At 50.1% G+C, this 25,427-nt stretch overlaps 2 protein-coding genes across 5 annotated transcripts in view; both read left to right on the top strand.

Moving 5' to 3' along the window:
- arhgef10 (Rho guanine nucleotide exchange factor (GEF) 10) overlaps nucleotides 1-19,241 on the top strand; it is a 30,699-nt gene extending 11,458 nt beyond the window's left edge. For 2 of the 3 annotated variants that reach the window (XM_037487120.2, XM_037487121.2), the window contains exons 10-29: nucleotides 239-350; nucleotides 514-626; nucleotides 709-786; nucleotides 872-1,051; nucleotides 1,502-1,618; nucleotides 1,708-1,800; nucleotides 2,160-2,330; nucleotides 2,756-2,901; nucleotides 3,218-3,396; nucleotides 5,794-5,909; nucleotides 6,981-7,108; nucleotides 7,898-7,998; nucleotides 8,101-8,222; nucleotides 8,645-8,731; nucleotides 9,533-9,759; nucleotides 10,182-10,339; nucleotides 12,502-12,644; nucleotides 13,459-13,633; nucleotides 17,865-17,987; nucleotides 18,070-19,240. In XM_037487120.2, coding sequence (XP_037343017.2) covers nucleotides 239-350; nucleotides 514-626; nucleotides 709-786; nucleotides 872-1,051; nucleotides 1,502-1,618; nucleotides 1,708-1,800; nucleotides 2,160-2,330; nucleotides 2,756-2,901; nucleotides 3,218-3,396; nucleotides 5,794-5,909; nucleotides 6,981-7,108; nucleotides 7,898-7,998; nucleotides 8,101-8,222; nucleotides 8,645-8,731; nucleotides 9,533-9,759; nucleotides 10,182-10,339; nucleotides 12,502-12,644; nucleotides 13,459-13,633; nucleotides 17,865-17,987; nucleotides 18,070-18,575 — 3,075 coding nt within the window. In that variant the 3' untranslated portion in view covers nucleotides 18,576-19,240. Of the gene's footprint in view, nucleotides 1-238; nucleotides 351-513; nucleotides 627-708; nucleotides 787-871; nucleotides 1,052-1,501; nucleotides 1,619-1,707; nucleotides 1,801-2,159; nucleotides 2,331-2,755; nucleotides 2,902-3,217; nucleotides 3,397-5,793; nucleotides 5,910-6,980; nucleotides 7,109-7,897; nucleotides 7,999-8,100; nucleotides 8,223-8,644; nucleotides 8,732-9,532; nucleotides 9,760-10,181; nucleotides 10,340-12,501; nucleotides 12,645-13,458; nucleotides 13,634-17,864; nucleotides 17,988-18,069 lie in introns of all 3 variants that reach the window. The other variant, XM_037487123.2, reaches the window with a different exon arrangement.
- A 967-nt stretch (nucleotides 19,242-20,208) lies between these two features.
- Nucleotides 20,209-25,048, top strand: LOC119227957 (kelch repeat and BTB domain-containing protein 11). 2 transcript variants are annotated; one of them, XM_037487169.2, is made up of 2 exons: nucleotides 20,209-20,746; nucleotides 21,292-25,048. In XM_037487169.2, exon 2 carries the CDS (start codon nucleotides 21,386-21,388, stop codon nucleotides 23,237-23,239), a length of 1,854 nt encoding a protein of 617 aa, XP_037343066.2. In that variant the 5' UTR covers nucleotides 20,209-20,746; nucleotides 21,292-21,385; the 3' UTR covers nucleotides 23,240-25,048. The 2 variants fall into 2 exon arrangements, with proteins under 2 accessions (XP_037343066.2, XP_037343068.2); XM_037487171.2 differs by lacking the exon at nucleotides 20,209-20,746 and adding an exon at nucleotides 20,757-21,096.
- Nucleotides 25,049-25,427: the final 379 nt, after the last annotated feature.

The raw sequence follows: 25,427 nt of genomic DNA, 5'->3' as shown, positions 1-25,427 counted from the left end.
TGCTTCATTTAAAATCAGTCATTCTGTATTCATGGTGTCAAATGCTGCCTTCAGCTGACGTCCCACTTCTTGTGTCGTTCTCTGGTGAACTTACCTCTCCTGTTTGTCCTGTATCACACGCTCATCTTCACCTCTGCTCTAACACTGCTCCCGTCAGCAAAACAAATACTGTGCCTACCTGTGTGTCGTTTCCTCTGCCATGTAGCAGAAGAAGTTTATTTATTGTGTTTGATCAAAGATGCAAAAGCTGATGAAAGCAGCTAAGGAAGGGACCAAAGACGGGCTTGAGAAGACCAAAGCTGCAGTGAAGAAGGGACGCTCTTTCATCAAAACCAAGTCATTCTGTCATGGTATGTAATCTGCCCCCCCCCCCCCCCCCCCCCTTTAGCTCCTCTTACAGTGGTGTTAATGTAACGAGCGTCAGCCTTTTAGCAAAAGGCAGCGCAGATGTGGAACAGCTGTCAGGTAATTCTGGCTCTTCGCTCGCCCCCTCTCGTCTTTTCACCTTTCCAGAGAGGAAGTCGGCCTTCTTGGAGGATGAGGAGTCGGAACTCTTCATCGAGGTGGACTGTTTCAACGTAGAGCCGGTGCTGTGTCTCCCACCGCCGGGTCTTTCGCAGCAACAGGTGATCAAGCACGCCTTTTCACCTTTTAAACCCCACGTTCTGCAACACGTTGCCAAAGACCCTGGGTGTGTTTCCTCTGCAGCTGGTGAGAAGATGTATCTTGGGATCCATACTGGAGAGCGAGAAGAACTACCTGGAAGCCCTGAAGAGGATATTGGAGGTATGCGACTGCGCCCCGCGAACGATCACCGGATCCACTTTTGAGGTGTTTCGTTTAGTGCAGTTGACGTTGTCTGCCTCACCAGCAATACGAGAAGCCCCTGTCCCAGCTGGAGCCGAGGCTGCTGAGCGACAGGAAGCTGAAGATAACCTTCTATCGCGTACGGGAGATCCTGCAGTGCCACTTCCTGTTCCAGATCGCCCTGGCGAGCCGCGTCGCCGAGTGGGACAGCCTGGAGATGATCGGGGATGTCTTCGTTGCATCTGTAAGCCTTTTATTATTATTATTATTTTTTTTTTTAAATGCTTTTGTTGCGCGTGCAGATGCAGATATGTCGCTCGGTTGCCGTGGCAGCGTGTAGTCCACCTTCCTCCCGCTCAGCGACTCGGATGCAGGGGGTTCCTCGGGAAACAAAGGGGCTCGTGCTGCTCCCAACTTTACTTCCTTTTGTTTTGCACCAAAAAAACGGGGCTCCTGGCAGGACATCAGAGGAGCATCGGACATCTGCTCGCTGCCCCGCGTCACCTCCTGGTTCACATCCCATCATCAAAACAACAGCACACCGGCTTATTGCAGCCCTGGGAGCAACAGATACCGCTTTTCTTTTCTTTGCCAGAGCATTTGATGGCTGTCGATGTAATAATAACAATTTTGACTAAAAAGTAAAAAAAGAAAAAACTTGTGTTGTGTTTTAAACATCCGTGTTCCTCAACAGTTCTCAAAGTCCATGCTGCTGGACGCCTACAGCGAGTATGTGAACAACTTCAGCACCGCCATGGCCGTGGTGAGGAAGACGTGCGCCTCCAAACCCGGCTTCCTGGAATTCCTCAAGGTGAGAGGCAAACCTAGAAATGGCGTCGCGCCGATTCGAGCGATAAATACTAAAGAATTTGTCTCAAAGCCGTGTCTTCTCACCTCCAGCATCGCCAGGAGACCAGCAGCGACCGCATGACTCTGTACGGCCTGATGATGAAACCCATCCAGAGATTCCCGCAGTTCATCTTGCTCCTTCAGGTTGGAGGAATTCTCATTTTACAGTGATCTGTGACTGCAGTGTGCCGTGAAATATGCTCCTCGGCCAGCAGAGGGAGCCCCGTACACATAAATCAAGGCCCTTTGTTTCTCAGAGTTCTTATCGCCTCTGGAAATTGCCTCGGGGAAATCATTTCCTCAGATCAAATTTTTTTTTTAAATCTTTTTTTCAGAAAATACCTTATGAACACGTTTAAGAATAGCTCATCGGCTGCATTGGATTCTATTCTTTTCTAATAGATGTAGAAAAAAGGGATGGGAATGCTGCTGCACGCCGTTCTGCAGATGTTCGTATATAGTCATGTGACCCCCCCCCCCCTCTCCTGTGCGTCCTCACCCAGGACATGCTGAAGAACACCCCGGTGGGTCACGCCGACCGCCTGCCCCTGCAGATGGCCCTGGCTGAACTGGAGACTCTGGCAGAGAGGCTCAACGAAAAGAAGAGGGAAGCCGACCAGCGCTGCGAGATCCGCCACATCGCCAAGGCCATGAACGAACGCTACCTCAACAAGGTGCGCCTGGTTCGAGGCGATGACTTACCCGTTGCTCAGTCGCTACACGCCTTCTCTCTGATAATGATGATGATGATGATGATGATGTGGGAGTTGTTTTGTTTTTTTCCTAAAACATATGCTTTCTGTCCCAGTGTGGGCGGCTGTCCGGTACTTGAGCGAGCGTCACTTTTTTTTTCCCCTCTTGCCTGAATAGCATATTTTAGCGTTTTTTTTTTCTTCTTCACATTTGCACACAATACCAGTTCTCCCCAAGGTGTAGGGTGCAGCCGCCCACTCTGGCATCTGTTTAGAAGCGTGTGTTTACAGGGTAACCTGTGGAGCTTTGGTCCTCGTGGCCTTTTAATGGTCTCTGTTGATAGCCGCGTGCTATGTGCCGTTACCCAAACTGTCCCCACCCCCTTCCCCCCCCCGTCTCCCTCAAGCTCCTGAGCAACGGCAGCCGCTACCTGATCCGCTCCGACGACATGGTGGAGACGGTCTACAACGAGCGCGGTGAGATCATCAAAACCAAGGAGAGACGCCTCTTCCTGCTCAACGACGTTCTCATGTGCGCCACGGCCAACATCCGGTACGAGTGACCGCCCCCCCCCCCCCCCCCCCTGCCCTCGGGTCTTTTCTTTTACCGTTTCACACATTCAGAAAACAAATTGTCGTGTATTTGTGTCAGTCTTGAGGAATGAAGCCTAAAGACTGATGGGGGGGCTGTAAGAAGCCACACTGCATCTGTAGCTTTGGAGTCACATGTGTCCACTGTACAACAAATAGTTTTCTAAATGCGTGACATTCGCCTCTTCTTTCTTATCCGCCGTGATGCCAGGGAGACAGACATTCATTCCTCGCAAACTGGGTGTCGCGAACCGCTTGTCTCTTTGCGCTGTGTCCAGGTGCCAGGACGGCGGCAGCGGCGGCGGCGCCCCGCCCGACCAGAAGTTCCTTCTCAAGTGGAGCGTGCCTCTCAGCTTCGTGGAGTCGCTGGAGTTCGGATCCGGCGAGGACATGGCCGACAGCGGCCGCTACCCGGCGTCCCACTCCGGGGAGAAGGTGGTCGTCAATGCCAAGCCAAGTACGAACCACGTCGTGTCATTTGCAACCAGCCGTGGCTGTTTCTTCCTCTGCTGCAGTGGGGACCAAAAAAAAAGGGGGTCTGGTAGAAAAGGATTAGCAGGGTGGATATTATCTCGGCTACATGTGATTCTGTTCTTGTTGTTTCGAGCACATTCGCGTTTTTAAAATGGGGTCAGTCTATTTCATTTTTCTCCCATCTGCAATCCTCCGGTCAGCTGGCTTGAGATGGAGATGACTTCAGTCTTTCCACCCCCCCCCCCCCCCCTCCGGTTGCAGACAGCTGCTCAGCCGCTCTGGAGGAGGAGGACGCACCAGAGGCATGACGAAGGCGTGTGTTTTTTTTGTGGTGTGAGCGCTGGCGTTTTTATTCTGGGATGTAGATGTCTGTGGGCGAGGGGGGGTGAGATGGGGAGGGATTTGACTCCGTGTCTCGTCCCTGGTTGGCTGTAGTCGAGCTGAGGTCGGAGGCTCAGTCCACACCCTATAGTTATTTCAATGTAAAGATCATCGGATAGGGCTTTAAAAATGGAATGAATTAGCATCTTAGTTGACCTTCACTCAGTTACCTTGCTCTCTTAGCTATTCCCCAATGTCACCTGTGTGTGGGCATTGTCCAGGTGAAAGTTTCAACCAGTGGAAATAAGTGTTTCTTATTAAAGGAACTTCTGACCAGCCCGCTAGAAGGCATCAAAAAGGTTCTCCATCATGTGACGTCAGCCCGTTTCATCCCTTCTGCTTCAGCTCTTCTTCTCCACACTGCATAGCAATCAATCCCCTTTATCCCAGATGAAGTTCTCTTGCTCCTCAGAGTCAGCGTGTAATTTGTCGATGTGTTTTTTTTTTTTTAGGATGTGTGTAATTGCTGGCGTGTCTCCTATGGCGCTGCTCGCCGGGCTTCATTTGTTCAGGGACTCTGGGCGTTTGGCACTCTCTCAAAGGGCTCTCGGGAAGTAGGAACCAGGGTGAAATGAGCTGCACAGCGCCAGTTCGGTTTGTCTCCGGTAATGTGCACGTTCCCATTTGTGCTATAAAATGGTAGAACACGAGGGAGAGAACTGGTGACACGTCTGCAGAGTTAAACAGTTTAAGTTTAATTTTAGCCTGTTTGATTTAAACTCAAATAACACAATGACTTTTAAACCTTGCCGACAAATCTCTATTAAGTTGTCTTAGGAATGCGCTTCGCTACCTATAAATACGCTGTTGTAGTTGCATGACACACCGTAAAGGAAACAGGAGGAGCATTCGGCATTCCTGACCTCAATTCAACCCTCTGAGTCGTTTCTGCTGTATGAGGTGAGCCATAAAAATTGCACACAGCTCCATTATAGCAGGGCAGAAGAAAAAAGGAAGAAAAAAACCCCCCGTAACAATACATTGGTTGTGTTGTTTTGGGTAAAGATGCATGAACGTGTTGAACTGAAGATGCCTGTGATTTGAGCCAGTGAATGAAATGCACTGACCCATCCGATCCACTGTGGGCCCGCTGTGTCCTGGGCTGCTCGTGCATGTGTGAGGTCCACAGTGAGGTTCTGTGTCAGCGAGCAGCCTCCCGTGTACAAACTCAAAGGGGGACATTTTTCACCTATTCTCCCGGAGACCACCTACAAATGCGGGCACAGCGTCGGGTTGCCATGGAGCCGGAGCACTAGACTGTGGCCTTTTGTAGGGAAAGGGGACGAGGGGAGGAGGAGGAGGAGGGGAAAGGAAGGAATGAAAAGGGAGGGGCCGAGGGAGAAAGTAGAATGGCAGCAGCAAACAAATGCCATTTAGATGCCACAGACTGACGCCGTGCAGGTGGGACGGCGGCCTCGTCCCGTCACGCAGCGGCGTGAGGTTTGACGTCTTGTGCTCGAGTGATGAGCGGCAACAACGAGCCGAGAAGGATCGCAGAGTTTGCAGAGCTGTCGCCGGTCCCCCACCCCCACCCCCCGTGGGAAGCTGACGGAGCGACCCTCCATCGATCTCTGTCTCCGAGAGTGTCTCCCTCATCAGACTGGTGGACGTGGAGCCGTTTCTCTAACGGGGGGGGAGGGGGGCTTGTTCTTTTTGTTTATGCTTCTGCCTCTCAGTTTCTCCTGAGTTTATTCCCTCCGGCCTCACAGTTGGGTTGTAAACATGAGTCACTGCTATCTGTGAGGTGATGATGTGAGGTGATGAGCTTCACACCCATTGCAAGCCACACAGAGCGTAAGAGTGGTGGATTACTGAGGAAAGCAATAACAGTGTGTGTGTCTGTATGTATGTATGTGTGTGTGTGTGTGTGTGTGTGTGTGTGTGTGTGTGTGTGTGTGTGTGTGTGTGTGTGTGTGTGTGTGTGTGTGTGTGTGTGTGTGTGTGTGTGTGTGTGTGTGTGTGTGTGTGTGTGTGTGTGTGTGTGTGTGTGTGTGTGTAGACAAGCTGTACATGGGCCCCGGCCAGCTGTACCAAGATCTGCAGAACCTAATCCACGACCTCAGCCTGGTCAACCAGATCTCCTCCATGATCAACAGCCTCAAAGGCAACTACCAGGTACCACAAGCACTGAACTGAGAGGGTGAAGGGGGGTTAAAGTGCGTATAAAAATAAAATGTAATCACATTAACTCCAGATAAGCATTAGTTTGTCATGTCTGGGAGGGAAATTACATCTAAAAGATCAAATAAGAAGAAGAAAAAAATACTGACTTCATTATGGATGAAAGTCTCAAATGTGATTTATTTTTTGTGCTATAAGAGTTGGAATAGTTTCACTGTCTATTAATATGCTTGGAAGCTCGCCAAACGTGGACCTCCCACGTACCTCAGGACCTTTTTTTAAAATCCCATTCATAGGGTTTCCCCTGCGACGTCTACGAGGGCTGGACCTTCACGAAGACTCACAATGTTCAAACTGTGGAATGCGCCAGAGAGTGGGCAATCTGTCACATGGGAAACAAGGAGTCTCTCTTAACTCTTAATTTGCACCATTTAAGTCATATTGTGTGCCCCTCCCCACACTTACACGCCCCCGCACACACACACTGTTAGTGTGCTTAGGGTGGAGGTTTGGTTTGCACAGCGCGCGTGTGTGTGTGTGTGTGTGTGTGTGTGTTTGCGCGTATGTGTGTGTCGGCCTCTCAGAAGCAGAGTGGGAGGCCGAGTAACCGAGAGGCTCTCAGTAAGAGACAGTGTCCCAGAGATGAAGGAAGGAAGGCAGGGAGGGAGAGATGAGGGAGGAAAGAAAGAAGCAGGGTTGAGATGGTTGAGCCGTACACTGCTAACCGAAATGATGCTGACAGTCGTGTTATGACGCAAACACCGACTGGCAAACAAATGTAATACAGTCGAACTGACGTATTGGTTGTTTACGTATGATTTGTCCATTATACGATACAGCAGTTTATGCTGTATCGTATATAGTCCACTATAATGTAGTCCCATACAAAAACACACATTTCAGCTTCAGAAGTATACCTGTCATTTAATGCATAAGAATGTTTAAAGTACATTAGATTGATTCCTATTCACATTATTGGGCTTTGTTTTGTGCCTCTCTCTCTCTCTCTCTCTCTCCATATATTTTCTAAACTTCTTTGCCTCCCTCTGATATCCCTGCGTGCAGAACGTAAACTCGGCAGTGGCCCAGGATTGGGTGTCAGGTCTCCAGAGGCTCATACTGAAGAAGGAGGAGGAGATCAGGGCGGCAGACCGGTGTAGGATCCAGCTCCAGCTGCCTGGCAAACATGACAAGTTTGTGTTACACACACACACACACACAGCTCATCTAATTCATCGAGTCTTCACCCTTCCTTCCTCCCTGTGTGCCTGTAGCTTAAGGAGAAAGTACCAGAGCACGTTTAAAAATGTGGATGAACTTCCTCCACCACTTTTAATCCAGGCCAGGAATCCCAGGGGAGTTAATGTGCATCAGTGTTTGCAACCAAAGGCTCAAGGCAATCGTGTCACACATTTACACCCTATCACTGTTTGCATACGCGGCCCCCCGAGGGGTGCGTCACTTTCACAACGGAACCATTGCGGCCTTTCAAATCCCTCGTCCCTGCTGCTCCGAGCGGGTGAGATTATCCGCGGGTGTGTTTGGAAACACAGCTGTGCCTCCGTCACTCCTCCCCTGATCCGTCAACTTGGAAAACGCACAAAACACCCGACACAACAGCGAGGGATGCATTTCAGACAACACACACACACACACACGCTGTGCCGACATGACAGAACCGATAATTGCCATTGACTTCTATTGCTTTCCTGTCAGTGTCTGTAATCACTCAGCATTGACTGGCCAGACTCAATGACCCCCCCCCTCCCCCCTTCGGCTTTGATTCAATCAAGAAGCAGAGGTCTTTTCATTTGAACACGTTGGTTATTTCACCCTGAAGGAAGCTCACACACACACACACACACACACACACACACACACACACTCCTGGAAGAATATTCCAACATCAACAACTGCTTCATCTCCTCCTGTTCTGATCCGTAGTGTTTTTTTGTTCCCTCCCTCTCTCTCTCTCTCTGTAGGTCGGGCCGACCGACCTATTTCAGTGCAGTGTTCAACACTCTCGGCCCGGCCATCAAGCAGTCATGGATCACCAACTTGCAGATGGCCAAGCTGGCCTTAGGTAGGTTCCGTCCACTTCCTCCATCTATTGAGAAAACATTCGCAGCTTTGCCCCGTCCACCAGCGAGATGAAGTGCTCCTTGTGTTTTATGGTTCACTTCAGAGGAGGACAACCTGCAGGGCTGGTTCTTCGCAGAGGAGGACGGGAATCAGATCAAAAAGCAGAAGCACCCTCTCCTGCTCCGACAGATGCCCGTGGTGATGTCCAAACTCCAAGAGTTCAAAGTGAGGCCCTTTTTTTTTTTCTCCGTTGCTCGGGACAATTTGAGTGCGGCGCTGCAAACGTCAGAGATCCGTCTCTCTTAAGTGCATCAAAGCTCCCAGTTATTCTCTCCCAGCCCAGTCAGACTTCATCCATATGTGACATCTAAAATCCCAAATTCCTTTCTGAACCTCGCTGTTAATTCCACTAAACATCAGACCACCAGCGAATGTCACTTGGTCCTTTTTCACTATTGTACCGTGGCACACGACGTGTGTGATGGCATCGGATGATTTACTGCTGATGGCACATGTCCCACTTGTTGTTGGACGCTGATGTGACACATGATATATAACGGGGTGCTGCTTTATGTTTCATTTGCCCCGTGGGCTCCCACTCGCCTGACGTCACCCTCTCTCTCGTCCTCCTTGCCGTCCTGTGACAGGTGGAGTGTGCGGTTCATAATCCGGAGCCGCACGTCAACACGGAGAGCACAGCGGATACTCCCGTGGTGGGCCATGGCTGCGTCTGGGTGAGGACTTTTCTTCTCTTTTTCTCTAGCCTGTTTATTTAAAAAGAAGGAGAAAAAAAATGGGTTTGCTTACGTTTCGACCGGCGTACCAAATTAGACTTTTTATCCCAAGGTTCACAGCAGCTACCTACAAGGAAGACATTGATGTTCACTGCAAATCTGACATCAGAGTTACTGGAGGATTCAGTGGAGAGGGTTGAGGGGCCTCTAACAACTGTTGGTCTCACCTCTTCTCCGTCACTGAGTCCGGCCTTTTAGTTTTGTCAGAAGCTTGTTTGTCCCTTAAATGTGTCTCTTCAGATGTTGACTCGGCAGACAGTAGTTTATTTTTTTTTTTCTTTCCGCCGTTCGATTGAAATGTTCTAAAGTGCCCTTGAGAGAAACGACTTTTTCAGATTCAGAACAGAAGTTTTTTCTCACAATAAACAAAGGCTGTCAGAACGCAGGTGATCGCCGCTAACGCAGCGTTCCTCTCTGTCAGGGAAAAACCTCGGCTCTGTTAAAGATATAAACAACCCTCTGGTTGTTATTTCAATGCTGAGGTAATGTATAAACGTTTTAGATTTTTTTTTTTTTCAGAACATGTTTAAAGCCATAGAAATGTATTGGTCTTGTTGGATTTTGCCCCTGAATCGGCACATCCTGGTGTGAATTGGATGCATACTTTTCAGAGTCCAATCCTTATTTGTTAAGTTCTGTTTGCTTTTTTTTTTTTTTTTACTTACACCGGAGCTTCCATGCTGTGTATCTCCTGAAGATGCCCCATTGTTTTTCCATTATTAACAAAACTATCTTTTTCAGGTTGCGAGTTGCACCAACCAGATGGGCCAGATATCCATCGTGGCCATGCAGAGCTCCAGCCCCAAAGTGACGGAGTGCTTCAATGTGGAGTCCCGCATCCTGTGCATGGCCTACGTCCCCGCGGAGCAACCTCAGGAGAACGGCGAGAGGATGCCCGAACACGAGCACGCCCCCGCGGCGAAGGCCAGTGATTCTCCCAGTGTGTGTCTGGGCATGGAGGAGGGCAGGTGCAGCAACACAGTCTACTTCCCATTGTGTCTCCATGCTTTCTTTTTTTTAATAGCTTTCATCCTTTCCAGTCATCTGTGTGCACTGTTACGTTTTAACAAAAGGTCGGCTATTCATTCCGCATCCATAATTGATGAATGTCAGGTTCTAATTACGCATGTACTATTGCTGAAAGAAAAAGGGCATCTGTCCAGCTTTTTTTTCTCGTTAGTTAATCATTCTAGAGAGAGATTAAACATATTTATTATTATTATTATTATTATTATTGAAAATTGTGAAATGTAATCCGAAATGACACAAACGCAAGCGAATAATGACTGAAGACACTCCCGCAAACCGCGTCCACCGTCCAAACGTCCCCATGCCGAGACGCCCACTTGCGTGAAGGGTCTCTTCTGATCCCGTCTCCTGTCCGGTCCAGCGTCATCGTGTACAAGAGCAGCCAGCGGTCCAAGAAGGTCCGCCTGCAGCACTTCTTCAGCCCGGACAAGTCCACCGTCACCAGCCTGACCTACAAGCAGCGCTGCCTGTACGTGGGCCTGGTCAGCGGCTCCGTGGCCGTCTACCCCAGATCACCAGGTGTGTGTTTCAGGAGGGTTGTGGGGGGGCGGGGGGGGGGGGTGGTCTCTGAATTTTGATGTTTGTTGATACTCAACAGCTGTAATTACGAGGTGAGTCCCAGTTGTTGAAACAGAAACCCATTCATTGAGTGTGGTTGCTGTTTACCTCGATATTTAGTCCTGACTCTGTGCAGCTTTAACCCGAGGCCCGTGAATAAGCGCAGCGTCGGCAACTTTTATTGCTGGATTTTACAGCAAAATCACTTTTCCCAATTACGTGCAGGACATTTCATGTTGCGTAAGTGAAACGTCTAAACATTTTGGGAACACTCGAACAAAGGGCTCATTCTGGAGGACATCAGAGGTGTCGCTTCGTGCCGCTTCGCTCCAACTTTTTTTTTTCCTCTCTCGGAGCAACCGGGTCAGAATCCCACTGTGTAGCTCGAAGGGTCAGGGGTCTCCTCTGTTGAGGTTTTGTTCCCGTTTTTTTTTTCCTGTTTGCCCCGTGACCTCATTTGAGGTCTTCCGTCCAGAAGCGATCTGGGCATTCCGAGTGTCTTTCCATCTGTCGTTGGCTTTCACAGGGGCCTCCTCTCTCAGTCTCATTTTCTCCGTCTGCAGTTTTTTTTTTTTCCTCTCGGTCACAATGTGGGTCAACAGAAGTACACATTTCAGAGCATACTCCTTTACAATTCCTAATAGAGAGGCAAGAGGCTTGTTTTTTTTTTTTTTTTTTTTTTTTTTTTTTTTTTTACGAGCCTCAATCACACCCTACGTGTCACACACACACACACTCCAGCTGTAATGTGCTGCAGGAGAACTTTATGGCAGCGACAAGCCTCTTCCCTGTGTCCCTCATTCAAGTAGAAGAAAGAGGGCAGAACTGAGAAAATGATCGGCTTTTCTCCCCCAAACCCCCCCACCCCCCTCCCTCATTCCGCCACGCTGGCTCTTTCCTTTGGAGACTGACTGACTGTGTGAGAGATGGAGAGAGAGAGAGAAGGAGGCAGTGACTCCGCAAAGGTCACACGTCACAGCCAGCGTGATGAAGAGCATGAACGCTGACCCCGCTCTGCCGCCACACTTCATCCACTTCCTCGTGTGGAGAGTTTGTTGCAGCTGTGTCCAAATAAGACAAGAAATGATCGACTTATTTAGTCGACACTTACACACACACAGACTTACACAGCGATGAGCAGGTTATTCCAGCTGACACTGAGTTGAAGGAATGCTACACTTGGCGAGTGACGTGGGCGGGCTTACGCAAGACTGCAAGTCCTTTCCTTTCCAACCTCTTCTCCTTCTCTCTGGTGGAGATCTACCTACACGGTACGTTTGTTTAGAATAATAAACACGGGGCCTTGCTGGAACGCTAGTCCCACCTGGCCCCCCCCCCTTTTTTTTTTTTAGTGGGAGATTGGCCTCGCTTCCCCAGTCATTAGCGTACCTCCTGGAGGGGCACCTCCTCGCCGCGTGGCACCTCTGCCTTTCAATGGCCGCCTTTGTGCCTTCTCCCAACGCCGCTGCCGCCGTCGGTGAGGAGGCATTCGCTTCCTGGCCTGCGTTGGCTCAGGGAATGTGGTATCTGGAGGAAATGAAGTCTGTATTTACACACGGCCCCTCAAAGCAAAATTACATGTAAAGAAAGGGGGAGGGAAAAAAGGCCACTTTAAGGCCACTGATCCCTTTTTATGTGTCTATTTATTGAGAAAATCTAGTAAGACTATTTCCGAACAAAAACCTTTATCGATATGAGAGGATATTGGTGCTTTTACTAAATATTTCAGCTGTGTGTGTGGTGGTGGTGGTGGGGGGGGGGGGGGGCACGCAGTTGAAGGAATACAGCCTGTGGACATTGATAAAGGCACCGCGCGGGGTGCTTCGTTGCAGTCGAGCTGACAGTGTGTGCGTGCGTGTGTGCGTGCGTGTGTGTTTGCGTGGGAGGCCTTGAGTGGGATGGAGCTCGGCTCTGACTAATGCCTCGCAGCCCATCTGTATTCATAGCGAAGGCCGTGAAAACCATCAATGGCCTCTCCAGTGGCACTAGCGGACCCGTCGATGCAGATGACCTTTTTCCTGTGATTGTTGTAGATCGAGCTTCAAGGGAGGTTTGCAATTGTACCGATAGAGGAGCTGCACAGTGCCCGTCTTTTGTTGACGGTATCGTGTTTGTCGTCGCAGACGGTTTGTGGCGCAGCGAAAAGCCCGCGGTCCTAAAACTGGGCGTCCTCCCGGTGAAGGCCATGCTGGCTGTGGGAGAGCACCTCTGGGCCTCGACAGGCGGACAGGTCTTCATCATCAGTGCCCACACGCACCGTGTGGAGGTAGGTGGCCTCGCCTGGGCTACTATCACTCACACACACACATACACACACACACCTACAGCACGTCATTGTGTAAGTAACACTTGTACATCTGTAGGAGAGGTGAGTGCAGAGTAAGTAGTAAGATTTCCCTGCAGTTACTAAAAGAACCTCGATTGGATGAAGGTGCCTCATTTCACTTTTTGGGAGTTCTTCTCTCCTCAGCCTGGAATATGGATGATATTGTGTGTGTGTGTGTGTGTGTGTGTGTGTGTGTGTTCTGGCCTGGTTTAGGTGAATTAAAGAACCTGCCATGAGTCCGGGAATAGTAACGTTCCCGTGACATACACTCACTAACAATCCGTTTAGCCTCATTAAGCTCATTATGTCGGAGCACCTGCCTGTCTTACTCTCTTTTGCCACCCCCCCCCCCCCCCCCCCCCCGAGGATTCAATCAGACTTGCGTAATAAAGGATCAAATGCAGTTGCATAATAAATGGCAATGGTTGAAACGTGTTAGGAATTACATTAACATGCCATGCTCCCTTTTTGTTACCATATTAAAATGTGAAACTGTACTCGCATGTTAACAGGCTCTCCTTCGCCAAACATAACTACACCCACACGAAAAGCAGCGTGTGGAGACATTATGTAACCAGTTTATTGCTCTCCGTGCCCAGAGAATTCAAAATGCCACCCTGCACATGTTGGAAGCTCTACTTGTAAACACAAATGAAAGAAAGCAGAATTAAAGAGTCATGGAAAAATGATGTATAAAAATGATGTCTCTCTGCGCCCCCCCCCCCCCCCTCTCTCCCCCCCTCCCTCCATCCAGAGGCAGCTGGAGGTCCACCAAGAAGAGGGCATGGTGGTGTCCCACATGGTGGTGGCCGGGGTGGGCATCTGGATCGCCTTCAGCTCCGGTTCCACTCTGCGCCTTTTCCACACCGAGACCCTGGAGCACCTGCAGGACATTAACATCGCCACACCTGTCCACAACACGCTACCTGGTAAGACATGCACACCTCCAACGCCGCATTTGATGGGTCGAATATTCAGCATCACAGGCGGAAATGCAGGCAAGTGAAACACGCAGCACTTTGCTGGTCGGACGAACGCAATTTGTTGGGAAATGGGAAAAAGTGACCTCTTTTTAGAAGAATTCTTGCCAGGTGATTAGATGGACCTTCTGTCAATCACACTCTCATTAAAGCCAGTCGAGACTGAGCAAAAAAACCTCTTTTCCATCGCTTTGAGCTTCAGCTTCTATGAATGAGGTCATACTCCAGAGATGGATGATGCTTTTGCAGCGTTTACATTATTAAATTACAGCCCATCATTGGTGGATTGTGATGCCGGGACAGGGCTGTGATTGGCTAGTGCTCGTCCAGGCAGCCCTTGTTATGGCGGGTCTGTCACGCACTCGTCCTTTAGTCTAAACGGTGAATCGGGGAACCTGTCATTTGGTTTCTGTTCTGTTGCGTAAAAGAAACTTTTGACCTCGTCGATTCACTTCAAGGAAACTTTGTGCGCTCTGGGAAGGAAGAATCGGTTCGGATGTCAAATGCGGATCCATTCTTTTGCTAAACGACCAAACAAAGACGACATGAATAATGACATCACGTGTATATATTGAGTTTATGTTCAAGCTGAGCTACGAGGTCAGCAAAAAAACCACATTTCTTAGCAGTCTGAAACATTGACCGTACCGAAAAGTCAAGAGCTTGTTATGGAACTCACTATTATGCTAATACATCCCTCAATTAAAGCGGGGGTTATAAAAGGACTAACGTCAGCCAATCAGAATGTTATGCTGTCGAGAAATATGGACCGTAATGGCCGACGCTATTTAGATCGACCATAGACAAAAATGAAGCTTTATTTCTCTAGTTGTATGAGTGAAAGTCATTGTAGGGAGAAATTATTTGTTTTAGAAGAGTCCATATTTTTGAAGTTGTGTGTGTGTATATACGTGTAATGCATCGCCTTTTTCACCGCTCTCTTGAACGAGCGGTCCAGAGCGGGTGGTTGTGTTGCCATGGCGACTGTCGTCATCGCAGTCGACGTTTCTGTGGCTGCCGTGTGGCCGTCGGTTGGGATTGCGCAACAGTTTCCTGCCACGTGCGTTTTTTTTAAAGTCGGACGTTGAACCAAATGAGGTCCAGCGGGACCGTCGCTCCCGCCTGGGCGGCCTGCTGCGTTACATCAGCTTCACGCACGCACGCACACACACACACACACACACACAAGCCTTAAAGGATGACTGTGGTTTGTTCTTCCGTCGGTAGAAAGTCAGGATTACAGCATGCTGGGGGGGGGGGGGGGGAACAAAAAAAGCGTTTAGCGAAATGACAAAAGCGAGCGTCGGGAGGTTGTGTTTAACATCTGCTAAAGCACGCTGGCTTCCTTCCGTCGGGCGCTTGTCCCGCTCGAGCGGCATTTATTAACCGGCAGCCGATTTGGCAGATCTCATGCTGCCGGCTTTTGGCCGCGGCGGTTTTTAAACACCGCTTTTCTTCCGAATCCGATGACGTGTGAAGGCTTAAGTACGGGCTGCACGAGAGAGCCAATCCGCTCGCCGCTTTTTCGTATCCATGGCTACGCGTTGTTCATGGTGCAGCGACGGGGGTTCCACTGCATTCACCGACCCTCAAATTCCTAATTGAGCGTGAAAACCTCCCCAACCGGATCCGACCTGACACTCGTGTGAGAAGCTCACCCTGATGTTCCCCCCCGGGTTGTCTGGAGGAAACATGTGGGAGGCCAGATGTGAATGATAAAATCAGCTTGCCGCTAATGGGACCCATGCAAACCGCACAGGAAGCTGGTTCTGGAGACGGGCGACCACGCTTTCGCCCTCCGGGCCCGCGCTGTTAGGAGCTCACTTCTTCCCGCAACGCCATTGGATGGTTTTAAATCACCAACAAGGTGGCGCGGTGGGGATTTCGGATGTTACAGGGAGTCCACCTGTCTGCTGCTCCTTTTTGTTGGTTTTTGGGATGCGCGTTCTTTCCCAGAATGCTCGGCCCATCTGCGTCTATTAGAGCTGACTGAGACAAAGGGAGAACTGAACAGATTCTGCAGTCGGTGTGATGGAGCTTTCATGTGCGCTCCTGTGACGGAAGCCCGAGTCATTACCAACTATTCGGGGAAATTTACGAGATTCGAACACACGCCCTCTGATTTCAGATCTCTCAATCCACGGGAAGTCTGCACTGTTAAAGAGGTGTGTTTTATATTACAACACCTAGTGCAATCTCGGCACCCAACGCACGATCTCCTTCGGTGTGAATGCGGCTGCAGATGGTTCAGTGTCGAATGCAGGCGTAATCCTTCTCATGTTGACGCATGTTGGAGCAATTCTGCTAACTCCCTGCATACAACAGACAGCTAATGCGCCGCTACAGCAGCTGGTGTTTGTTAAGGAAATGTATGCGGCTCATGTGCTAGAGTCGTTAATCCCAAGTATCAATCTGAAAACAAATATGTATGCATGTGTGTATATATGTATTCCTTTTAAATTGTACATTTTATTTATGTGAGCTCCCCATTGGACAATGGATTTATTTCATAGAACCCTTGATACCCGGGTGATACCCACTGAACCTCGTTACCATTGGAAACTAAAAAATATTTTAAAACATGAATGAAATACTGATCTTTTGAGAGAAGTTAGGAGAATGGCAATGCAAATAGTTTGAATGTACTAAGAGAAGAGTAGTTGTCCATCAAAGCAGACCACGTCTCTGAGGAAGGTGGCTTAAGGTCCCCCCTTTGTCTGTTGCTCTGTGACCTAAATAGTCGGCCATCCACGGCTTAATAAGAGACAAACATCGAGGGGGGGGGGGGGTCAGTAAATAACACCTCCAGCTCTTTGTTTGTACACCACCAATGTTGCAAACACCCCTTTCCCTCAGAGATGCAAGGACTGAGCGGCTGACAGTGAAAGGACGCTCTGGTTAAAACTTGTCTTTTCTCCTTTTTTTAGAAATGTTTCCGATTGAGGTGGAAATGAGGAATTTAAGACATTTAATGTGTGAAACTTATAGACGAATAAAAAAAAAAAAAAGAACTAGACAATCAGGAGGATAGAGCCCCCTGACTATGGCTGGATCTTGAGTAGCGCACACACACTAAATGACACCAGCTGAGACCCCCCCCCCCCCCCCCCAGCGCTCCTCTAGAAAGGAAGCGTGAGCACTTTAAGCTAGAAGTGTAACCCTTCGCGATGGCATCACAATTACAACAGGCGCATTAAAGACGGACCGAAGCGGCAACCCGAAGCCGATCGGAGTTATTTCGAGACGGAGCGTATTTATCGTAACGCTCTGGATCCGCTGCTCCCTCCTGCTGTTGCTTGTCGAGTGCAGATCAAAGCGGCGCTCCGGCGTAGGATCAGGGCGAGAGCCGTGGGGGGGGGGGGGCGTGTTGACGTTCACTCTGGGGTTTATTTTAGTTCACCCTCTGGGTGGTGGGGGGGGGGGGGGGATCTCTGAATATTGTGAAAGGAGGAAGTTGAGCAAAGCTCCCGCTAGCTGTGGTCCCTCATTAGAAGCACATGTGGGCCTTGAACTCTACCTGCATGCCGATCTGCCGTGGTCCCGCATGGCGTGTGTGTGTGTGCCCCCATGCAAGGGGTCAGCTTTAGTGAGGGGGGCGAGGAGGGGGGGGTCAGGCGGAGAGACTGGCAGACATTTTTTTTTCTCCCTAAACCCCAAGAGGATTAATTTGAGGGAGGAAATACGAGTCAAGCTGTTGCAGCAGAGATGACTCATGACTCCCCCCCCCCCCCCCCCCCCTTCCTCCTCCTCCCACGCGCCGCGACCGAAAAGGGCTGTTTTTACTTAAGAAAAAAAAGGCGTAAGAAGGGATGATAAAAAAAATGTCCTTCTCAGTGGGGACAAAGCTTCTGTGTGGGGACGGGGGTCAAACTCCACATGATAAGTCACCTGAGAGGTGCTGTAGAACTAACACTCGCGCCCTTTTTTTTTTTTTTGAGCCCGTTGCTTAATTACGGCATCACGCTCCGCTCATTCTGTGACAAAACGCTTTTTGTGTTTTGTTTGTTTGAGTCCGAGCGGACACGTAATGGTGCATTTTTTTTTCTTTTTTCCCCCCGCATTCAGGGGCTTGAAAGGAGCCGCTTTCATCCGGGGCTCCTCTCTGCGTTGCCCCCGGAGACGAATAACCGAACTGAACAGAACGATTCAGTTTGGCTTGTTGTTCGCTTTTGTCCCGCAGGAAACCAGCGAGTGTCGGTGAGCAGTCTGCTGGTCTGTCACGGCCTCCTGCTGGTAGGGACCAACCTGGGGGTGACCGTGGCCCTCTCGGTGCCCAGGCTGCAGGGGATCCCCAAGGTCACAGGTAACACCCAAAACGCCACTATGCCACATTCGGATGTCCCGTGAAAAATGTGGGGATTAAAGGGGTCTGTGCCCGTCCCCAGGTCGGGGCATGGTGTCCCTACACGCCCACAACGGCCCCGTCAAGTTCCTCAGCGTGGCCGACGCGGTGTGCAACCGGTCCCCGGGCCCGCCGGCCCCCGCCCCTCCCGCCTCGCCTCGGCCGCCGGAGACGGACGACGGGGAGAACCCGCGGGGGCCCTCGGATTCGGCCCCGGCCGCGCCGCAGGGGCACGCCGTGTGGCTGGGGGAGGCGGGCTGCACCTCCATGGCCCTGCAGGACTCGCTGTCCTCCTCGTCCTGCGGCTCGCTGGCGGCGTCCCAGGGCTCCCTGGAGCATGGGCCCGAGGACGGGGCCCTCTACGACTCGCTCCACGACCCGGCCCGCCGCCAGAGGGGCCGCCGGGCCAGCAAGGTGGACGTCAGCTCCCTGCTGGTGGTGTCCGGGGGTCCCGGCCACCGCAGGGTCAACCGAAAGGCCAAGCAGTCTCGCCACGAGGACACCACCTCCACCATCTTGATCTGGCAGATCCCCTTGCTCAACATGTGACACCACCCCCCCCTCCTCACCTATAACGCTAGCACTCCAATGACTTCTCCTCCGCTCGATGTAACACAGCTAACCCATTCCCCCCCCCCCCACCCCCCGCCCGTGTTTGTGCCATACCAGCGGACCGTGAGGGACGGTGGCGTGCAACCAAGGAGGGGGGGGGGGCTTTGAATCTGTCCCGTTAGGGGTTCATTGAGATTTGGTGTTGACCTGTTGGTCGTCTGTGGAGGCCGCTAGACGTGAAGTATGACAACGTCATTGTGAGTTTTGGGGTCATCTTTAGTCAGATATCGATGGCTCGATGGGAATCCCTGGCTGGCCAGGTTTTTAATTAATAAAGAAACTAATGTGTTGTCATCACCAGGAGAGATTCCCCCCCCCCCCCCCAATGAATATTTTTGTCTCACATAAGGATATTTAAAAGAAGAAAAAAAAAAAGGAAAAAAAAACTTTATACTTTTCTCACAATTTGTATGTACTTCTTTGTTTTAACAAATACATAAACTGTTTTATTGAGCAACCTTGTGTATTTTATTTGAACCAATTATCCAAAGCAAGCATGCAGTTCTGGGAGTTTTTATGATGCATTTCTCATTTATAAAACCCCCGTTTTTGTTTCACACAGAGTTTTGTGGCAATTCCTGCAATTTGTTTCTTTTGCAGTTCCCAGCTGAACAGAAATAACACCGGGGCCTTCCCACAAAGCACCAGTTACGCTATCAGACTTCAGTCATGTTTCGGACCGGGGGGAAAGGAGAGTGTTTCTACTTCGCTTTACTCGAGCTAACCTTGCCCTTCTACTCCACTCTGCTTGTGTGCAGACATCCGTGCATGCCGCGACTAGCAATGTGCCCCGAGGGGCCTCTGGAGCCGGAGCCCGACGCAGCTCACTTCTCCTTCTTCTTCTTCTTCTCCTCCGTCACCTTCTTCTTCTTCTTCTCCTCCCGTTTCGCCCACGCCGTTGCACAACCGCGTCCCACTACTTTGTTAGTTCTTCCAACAAAAGAGGCTCCAATGCTCTGATCGTCCTGATTGTGGGCTACTTGAGCCTGAGATAATATTTAACTTCTGTAACTGAATGCCGGCTTTTATTTATTAACTTTTAGTAAAACGCACAGAACCCACCGAGGTATCGGTTTGTCTGGCTGGGTGTCACCCATGCTCTCATATCAACACAGCTCTGCACCTGGAAGTCTTTTGTCTCTCCCCCCCCCCCACACACACACACACACTTGCATCCTGACCCTGACGTTTCCATGGAAACCCCTCGTTCTGTGTACCAGTCTCCAGCGAGTCTTTGTTCTCGGAACACCCGGCTCCCCTCTGTTCCTATATCTGATGGCCAGTTGTTAAACAGTAGGAGGGGGAGTGGGGGGGGTTATGGACCCCTGGATAAATGTGTGAGGTCATGCTATTCCTAGTCAGGTCTGGTCACGTGCTGCTGACTCTTATTATCACTGCAGAAACACAAACATTTTACTTTTTCCCACTCAATCCTTGTTGCTCTGAAAAGATCATTCCAAAAGAGGAGAGTGTGACTCCAGAGTGTGTTTGGTTTACTTCAGAGATCAATCGTGTCAGTTCTACGGATATTTTTGCTAAATATATTCATATATGTATAAATATACATCTAATGCGCAAACCAAAGCCTCCCGTCGCTGCACCGGGGACGCGGAGGGGTGACGCGTAAAGGAATGTCGCATCTCTGGGATGCGACGGGATCTCGCACAACAGATGGAGCCTCGTGCCCCTGCGGTTAGGGGTACGGTTAATACCGAGTGAAGGGGCGTGGTCTCCCTCTAAGATCACCGCCTCACTGTAGCACACTGTACATCAAAAACACACACACACACACACACACATCAAAACGCAGAGCCGTGGCGCGGCTCTCCGCGCGCTTCCACCGGAGGAGACGAGTTGGTCTGCACGAGGACGCGCGACCTGAAATGACTGCTCCTCTGATCGTGCCTCTCTGGATGCCTCGCCTCCGCCGCTGAACCGGAGGAGGAGGAGGAGGAGGAGGAGGGGGAGAGATCGGGGAACGGACGGGACACTCCGGAGCTTTTCGGGGAAGTCAGCGCTGCACGGCGGCTCCGTCGGGATCGCGCCCGCTTTACGTAACCGAGCTTCGTGCCGGTGCCGAGCTGTTGGATCGCCGCGAGGACGCGCAGGTAGGTCCCGCCCGCACTGTCAATGGACATCGATCGGTGATCGTAGGGACCGCTTTGATTTATATCGGGTTAACGTAATTCCTCCTGGGTCTCTCACACTGGGACGTTTTCACGTTTTCGTTGGACAAGAGCTTTTGTGTGATTACAGACGCCTTTTTTCAGTCATATTGGAGATTAATCCTCCCCCCCCCCCTCTCCTTCAGCGCAACACCATGTGCGCATGCGCTCTGGATGCCTCCAGCTTACCGCCACACGGCAGGCAGGGTGATGATTGCATCGGTTCCTTCATTTAGTTTCACATTTTACAAGGAGCTGCATGTTGGGATCGCTTCGGTTTCTTTGTTTCAAAAGTAGGTGTTGCACGTCGAGGCCGCTGCAGTTGGTTTGAGTCACCCGATGACAGCATGAATATAAGGTTTTCCTTTGAACTTCAAGGTTTCCACATGCAGTTTGATATTTGAGAAAGGGCGCCCCTTAGAGAATAAAGAAGCCTTCGCAGCTCCGGGGCTAATTTATTTTTTTTGGTTGAATTCTTCTTTTTGTAGGTTATACAGAGCGGAGAACAATCGCAAAAGCTCGTCCATCAACTCGGCATGACCGCTGAAGGCGCCGTCTCCGCCCACGAGTGAGCACGTCGGGATGAACGCGGGCCGCGGGCAGGACGGAGGGGCAGTCGCGGTGGAGGCCGACGTCATCCTCCACGCCGTGAACCCCGACCTCGTCACACCTTCTGACGACGACGATGGGCATTCGTCCTCCAGCTACGTCCAGGGGTTCCCTGTGGACGACCAGGACTTCAGTCCTCCTCCGCTGTTTGAGAAGGAATACCTGCTGGATGAAATGCTGATGGAGAACAACCACGTGGGGCGCCAGAAAGGCGCCGTCTCGTGGGCGGATCAGTACGGCGTCTCCAAGGGTAACGGAAACTGCGCGAGCGGTGACGCCCACAACGGCGCCAGAGCGAAAGTCTCTTTCAGCCCGGATTCCCCAGTTGGCCCACCGGATCGAGCCGAGCAGGAAAACGATTGGTCGGCTCTGAAACTGACCCTCGAGCGCAGGGGCGGCCCCCAGGAAGCTGGAAATAAGCATTCCCAAAACCCGCCTGATCTGGTCATCGAAGTCGGCGGGCAGAAGATCGACGTTCACAAGGCCATCCTGGCAGAGAAGAGCGACTACTTCAAGGCGCGGCTGTCCCGAGACATCTTGAAAGTGAAGGGCTTGAGCTACAAGACCCTGACCACGTTAATCGACTACGTTTACACGTCTCGGATGAATGTTTGCAAGGGCAACGTGGTGGAAGTGATCACGGGGGCCAAGATCCTCCAGATGCCCTGTGCCGTCCAGGCGGCCATGGACTCCATGTCCGAACAGATCACCGCGGAGAACTGCTACGAGATCCTGGCCATCGCCAAAAAGCAGCGACTCAGCGAACTGAAGGAGACCGCCTACGGCTTCATGAGCGACAACTTCCTCCAGGTCCTCAAAGACCCCGCCGCGTATGGCCGCCTCAACGGATCCGAGCGGGATCTGATCCTGAGGAAGCGAATGGAGGGGAGGCAGACCCTAATGGTGGCGGAGATCAACGACGTGTTCGATCGCGTCGGGAGCCGCCCGCCGAGCCGCTGCGGCAGCCGCCCGCAGAGCCCCCTATCGGTCGGCTCTTTGGAGGACAGTCACATGATTTACCACTTTAACGAGGCGGCAAACGACTGGAGACCTTTGACCGCGATGCCCGAGGACGTCAACACCAAAGGCTGCGGGATGTGCACCATGTACAACTACCTGTTTGTGGCCGGGGGGATAAAGGGCTACGGGGACAAGGGCAAGGTCTCCGACAAGGTCTTCTGCTTCAACCCCGTGACCAACCGCTGGGCCGAGGTGCGACCCCTGACCCAGGCTCGCGCCCAGCTCAAGCTGGTGTCCATGGACGGGTACTTGTACGCCATCGGAGGGGAGTGCCTGTTCACGGTGGAGAAGTACGACCCTCGCATGGACCGCTGGACCGCGGTGGCCCCCTTGCCCAAGGGCGCCTTCGCGGTGGCCCACGAAGCGACGACCTGCGGCGGCGAGCTGTACGTCTCGGGGGGCTCCCTCTTCTACCGCCTCCTGAAGTACGACGCCAAGCGGGACGAGTGGCAGGAGTGCCCCTACAACAACAGCAGGAAGAAGTCCTCCGACATGGTGGCCTTCAAAAGCTTCATCTACCGCTTCGACGTCAACCGCGAGCACGGGATCACCGTGGTCAAGTACAACAGCATCGTGAAGATGTGGCACGACTGCGCGGCGCAGAGGCTCGGGAGTCATCTGCCCTTCCGGTGCGCCGCCATCGGGAACTGCATCTACTGCGTGAACAAAAGCCAGACCCTGCGCTTCGTGGTGGAGGAGGAGAACGCCTTCTTCGTCGAGGAGACGCTGAGGGCGCCTCTGGAGGCCAAAGGGCTTCTTTTTCCTTTCGTTCTCACTCTGCCGGAAAAGCCTCAAAAAGTGACATAGTGTGTGTGTGTGTGTGTGTGTGTGTGTGTGTGTGAGCGGGCCTGTGTGTGTGTGCGCGTGAGGGTGTTCAGGCCAACAAAATAAATGTGTACTTGCAAAACTGGAATCGGCAGAAGAGCGTGTAAACATTCTTTAATGTCAGCTTCTATTTCGGTGTCTCATTACCTGCTTGCGGTGGAATGTGTGTATTTGCATGGCGATTTAGTGTTAAAGCCTTAAAGGGAAAACTTTTTTGTGTCGTTTTTTTCTTCTTTTTTTTTTAGAGTTGAATGAATGCAATGCTTACTGTAAACATGATGACAGTGACTGTAGGTTGTTTTTGTGGTTTAGGATTGATATCATTCAGAGCTTAATAACTAGTTGACTGGTGATAAGCGTTTTGTTGAAAGTGGTATAAAAGAAGGGTAGAAAGCAGTCATAGTGCGCCTTATGAATGATGCAACGCAGGTTCTATGCAAATGAGACCAAATAGACAGGTGGGTCTGCTGTAATGCTATTTAATAATGACTACAATAGGAATACAACGTGGAAGGAACGCAACAGTTCTTCTAAGGCATGCAGCAACTAGGAATATATATATTTTTTTTGTGATTAAGCAATTATTTTTGTCAGATGACAATGAAACAACACATTTTCTAATTTGCCATACCCCAAGAAGATGCATTCAAGTGTCCTGTTACAACCAACAGTCCAAAACCCAAATATTTTGGTTTATTATTATTAGAGAATTTAAAAGAGTCTCAGATCCTCACATTTGAGAAACTGAAAATGGCTAAAAAAAAACTAAAAACTAAATATGAAAAAAAAAAGTGAATAGATGATTAATTGCAGCTCTGACTCCAGACCTAATCTTCACTGGCTCTGAATCAAACCCCGAAAACAGATTTAAAATCCCTTAAACTGACTCAGTCACTTCACAGTTGTCCCTTGGGAGAACTTTTAAACTGGATGGTGACCTCTTGTTTGTTATTACAGGAAAAGCTGGAATTCCTGCTATCAAGAACAAAAAACCATAATCTACATAAGTTATCAGAAACTGAAGTACACATCAGTAAATGTCTTTACTTTTGCAATCAGAGAAAGCTGTTTTGGTTATAGTCCATAATCTACTCACAGGTGTCACAGGTCCTACATTTATCACCCTTGCCAAAGAAAAATAATCTAAACCTATAAAAGACTTTTGCATCTTTTGTGTATTAAACTCACAGATTTGAGTAATAAAAGGAAAGCAATAGGTGTTGTTTTTTTAAGAGGAATGATATTGTGTTGCTGCTAACAGGCACTTTCTGGGATGTTGAGGGAAAGTAAGACATTTAGAATACAAAACGACGTGATCTGTATGTATTCATCTCCCTGTAAGTGTTCAAGGAAACAGCCACACGCCCACGTTCAAGTGCTAGCGGGTCCAACCCCACGGTGCTGGAAGGAGGTCGGGGGTCATGACACTAACACTAACAAACCCCTTTGTTTTTGCCTTTCACAGTGTTTGCTTTGCAACAACACATTTGAATGGAGGTCAATGGTGATATACTCCTGGAACAAGTTGCTTTTGATACATTTTTTTGAGAACAACAATGTGACAAGGACAAAGTGGATGTGGTTTTAATATTTTGCTGGCTTGAAACTGTATTTTTGTGATTTTTTTTTTTTGGTTTGGATTTGCTGCAATGATGGACCGTAAAGTGGTGCAATGTTAGGCTTCCGGTTCGAGGCATATGGAGTGGGCTAACAACTAAACTAGCTGTTGGATAATGTATATCAGTCAGAACTAAGTGCTAAAAATAAAAATATATTTGTGTCTGAAAATGACCTGTTTCTCTGAATATGTCTCTAACGTGGTGGGGCGCTGCATGCTTTAGAAACCTGAAACCAAGCTGCCATCTAGTGGAGGCTGACTAACGGCGCCCAGTAGAGCCCTTCTGACACGTGCACAGTCATGTTTAGGATAGCACTTCAAAATCCGTGTTTTAAAAATGATTTCATTGCAGCTTTGTGCCGAGTGACTCAAAAACGACAACTACTGCATGTCACACATGTAATATTCACCACCTTCATTTATTACATTTTCATTACTGTGCTTTAAAGCTTTATGGCTTATCTTCTGTATATTTGTTTACTTATTGCAAGTATGAGTGTGTCTAATACTTTAGATTATAGGATACTCTCACTACAATTTCCTTCTCAAACG

This window comes from Pungitius pungitius, unplaced genomic scaffold (assembly GCF_949316345.1).
Source record: "Pungitius pungitius unplaced genomic scaffold, fPunPun2.1 scaffold_65, whole genome shotgun sequence".
NCBI classification, from domain to species: domain Eukaryota; kingdom Metazoa; phylum Chordata; class Actinopteri; order Perciformes; family Gasterosteidae; genus Pungitius; species Pungitius pungitius.
Note: the sequence above shows the minus strand (reverse complement) of the source record. Positions and strands in the feature narration are given on the sequence as shown.

Excerpts from the sequence above, each read along its gene's own strand:
- LOC119227957 (XM_037487169.2), top strand. The coding sequence starts at position 21,386 with ATGAACGCGGGCCGCGGGCAGGACGGAGGGGCAGTCGCGGTGGAGGCC.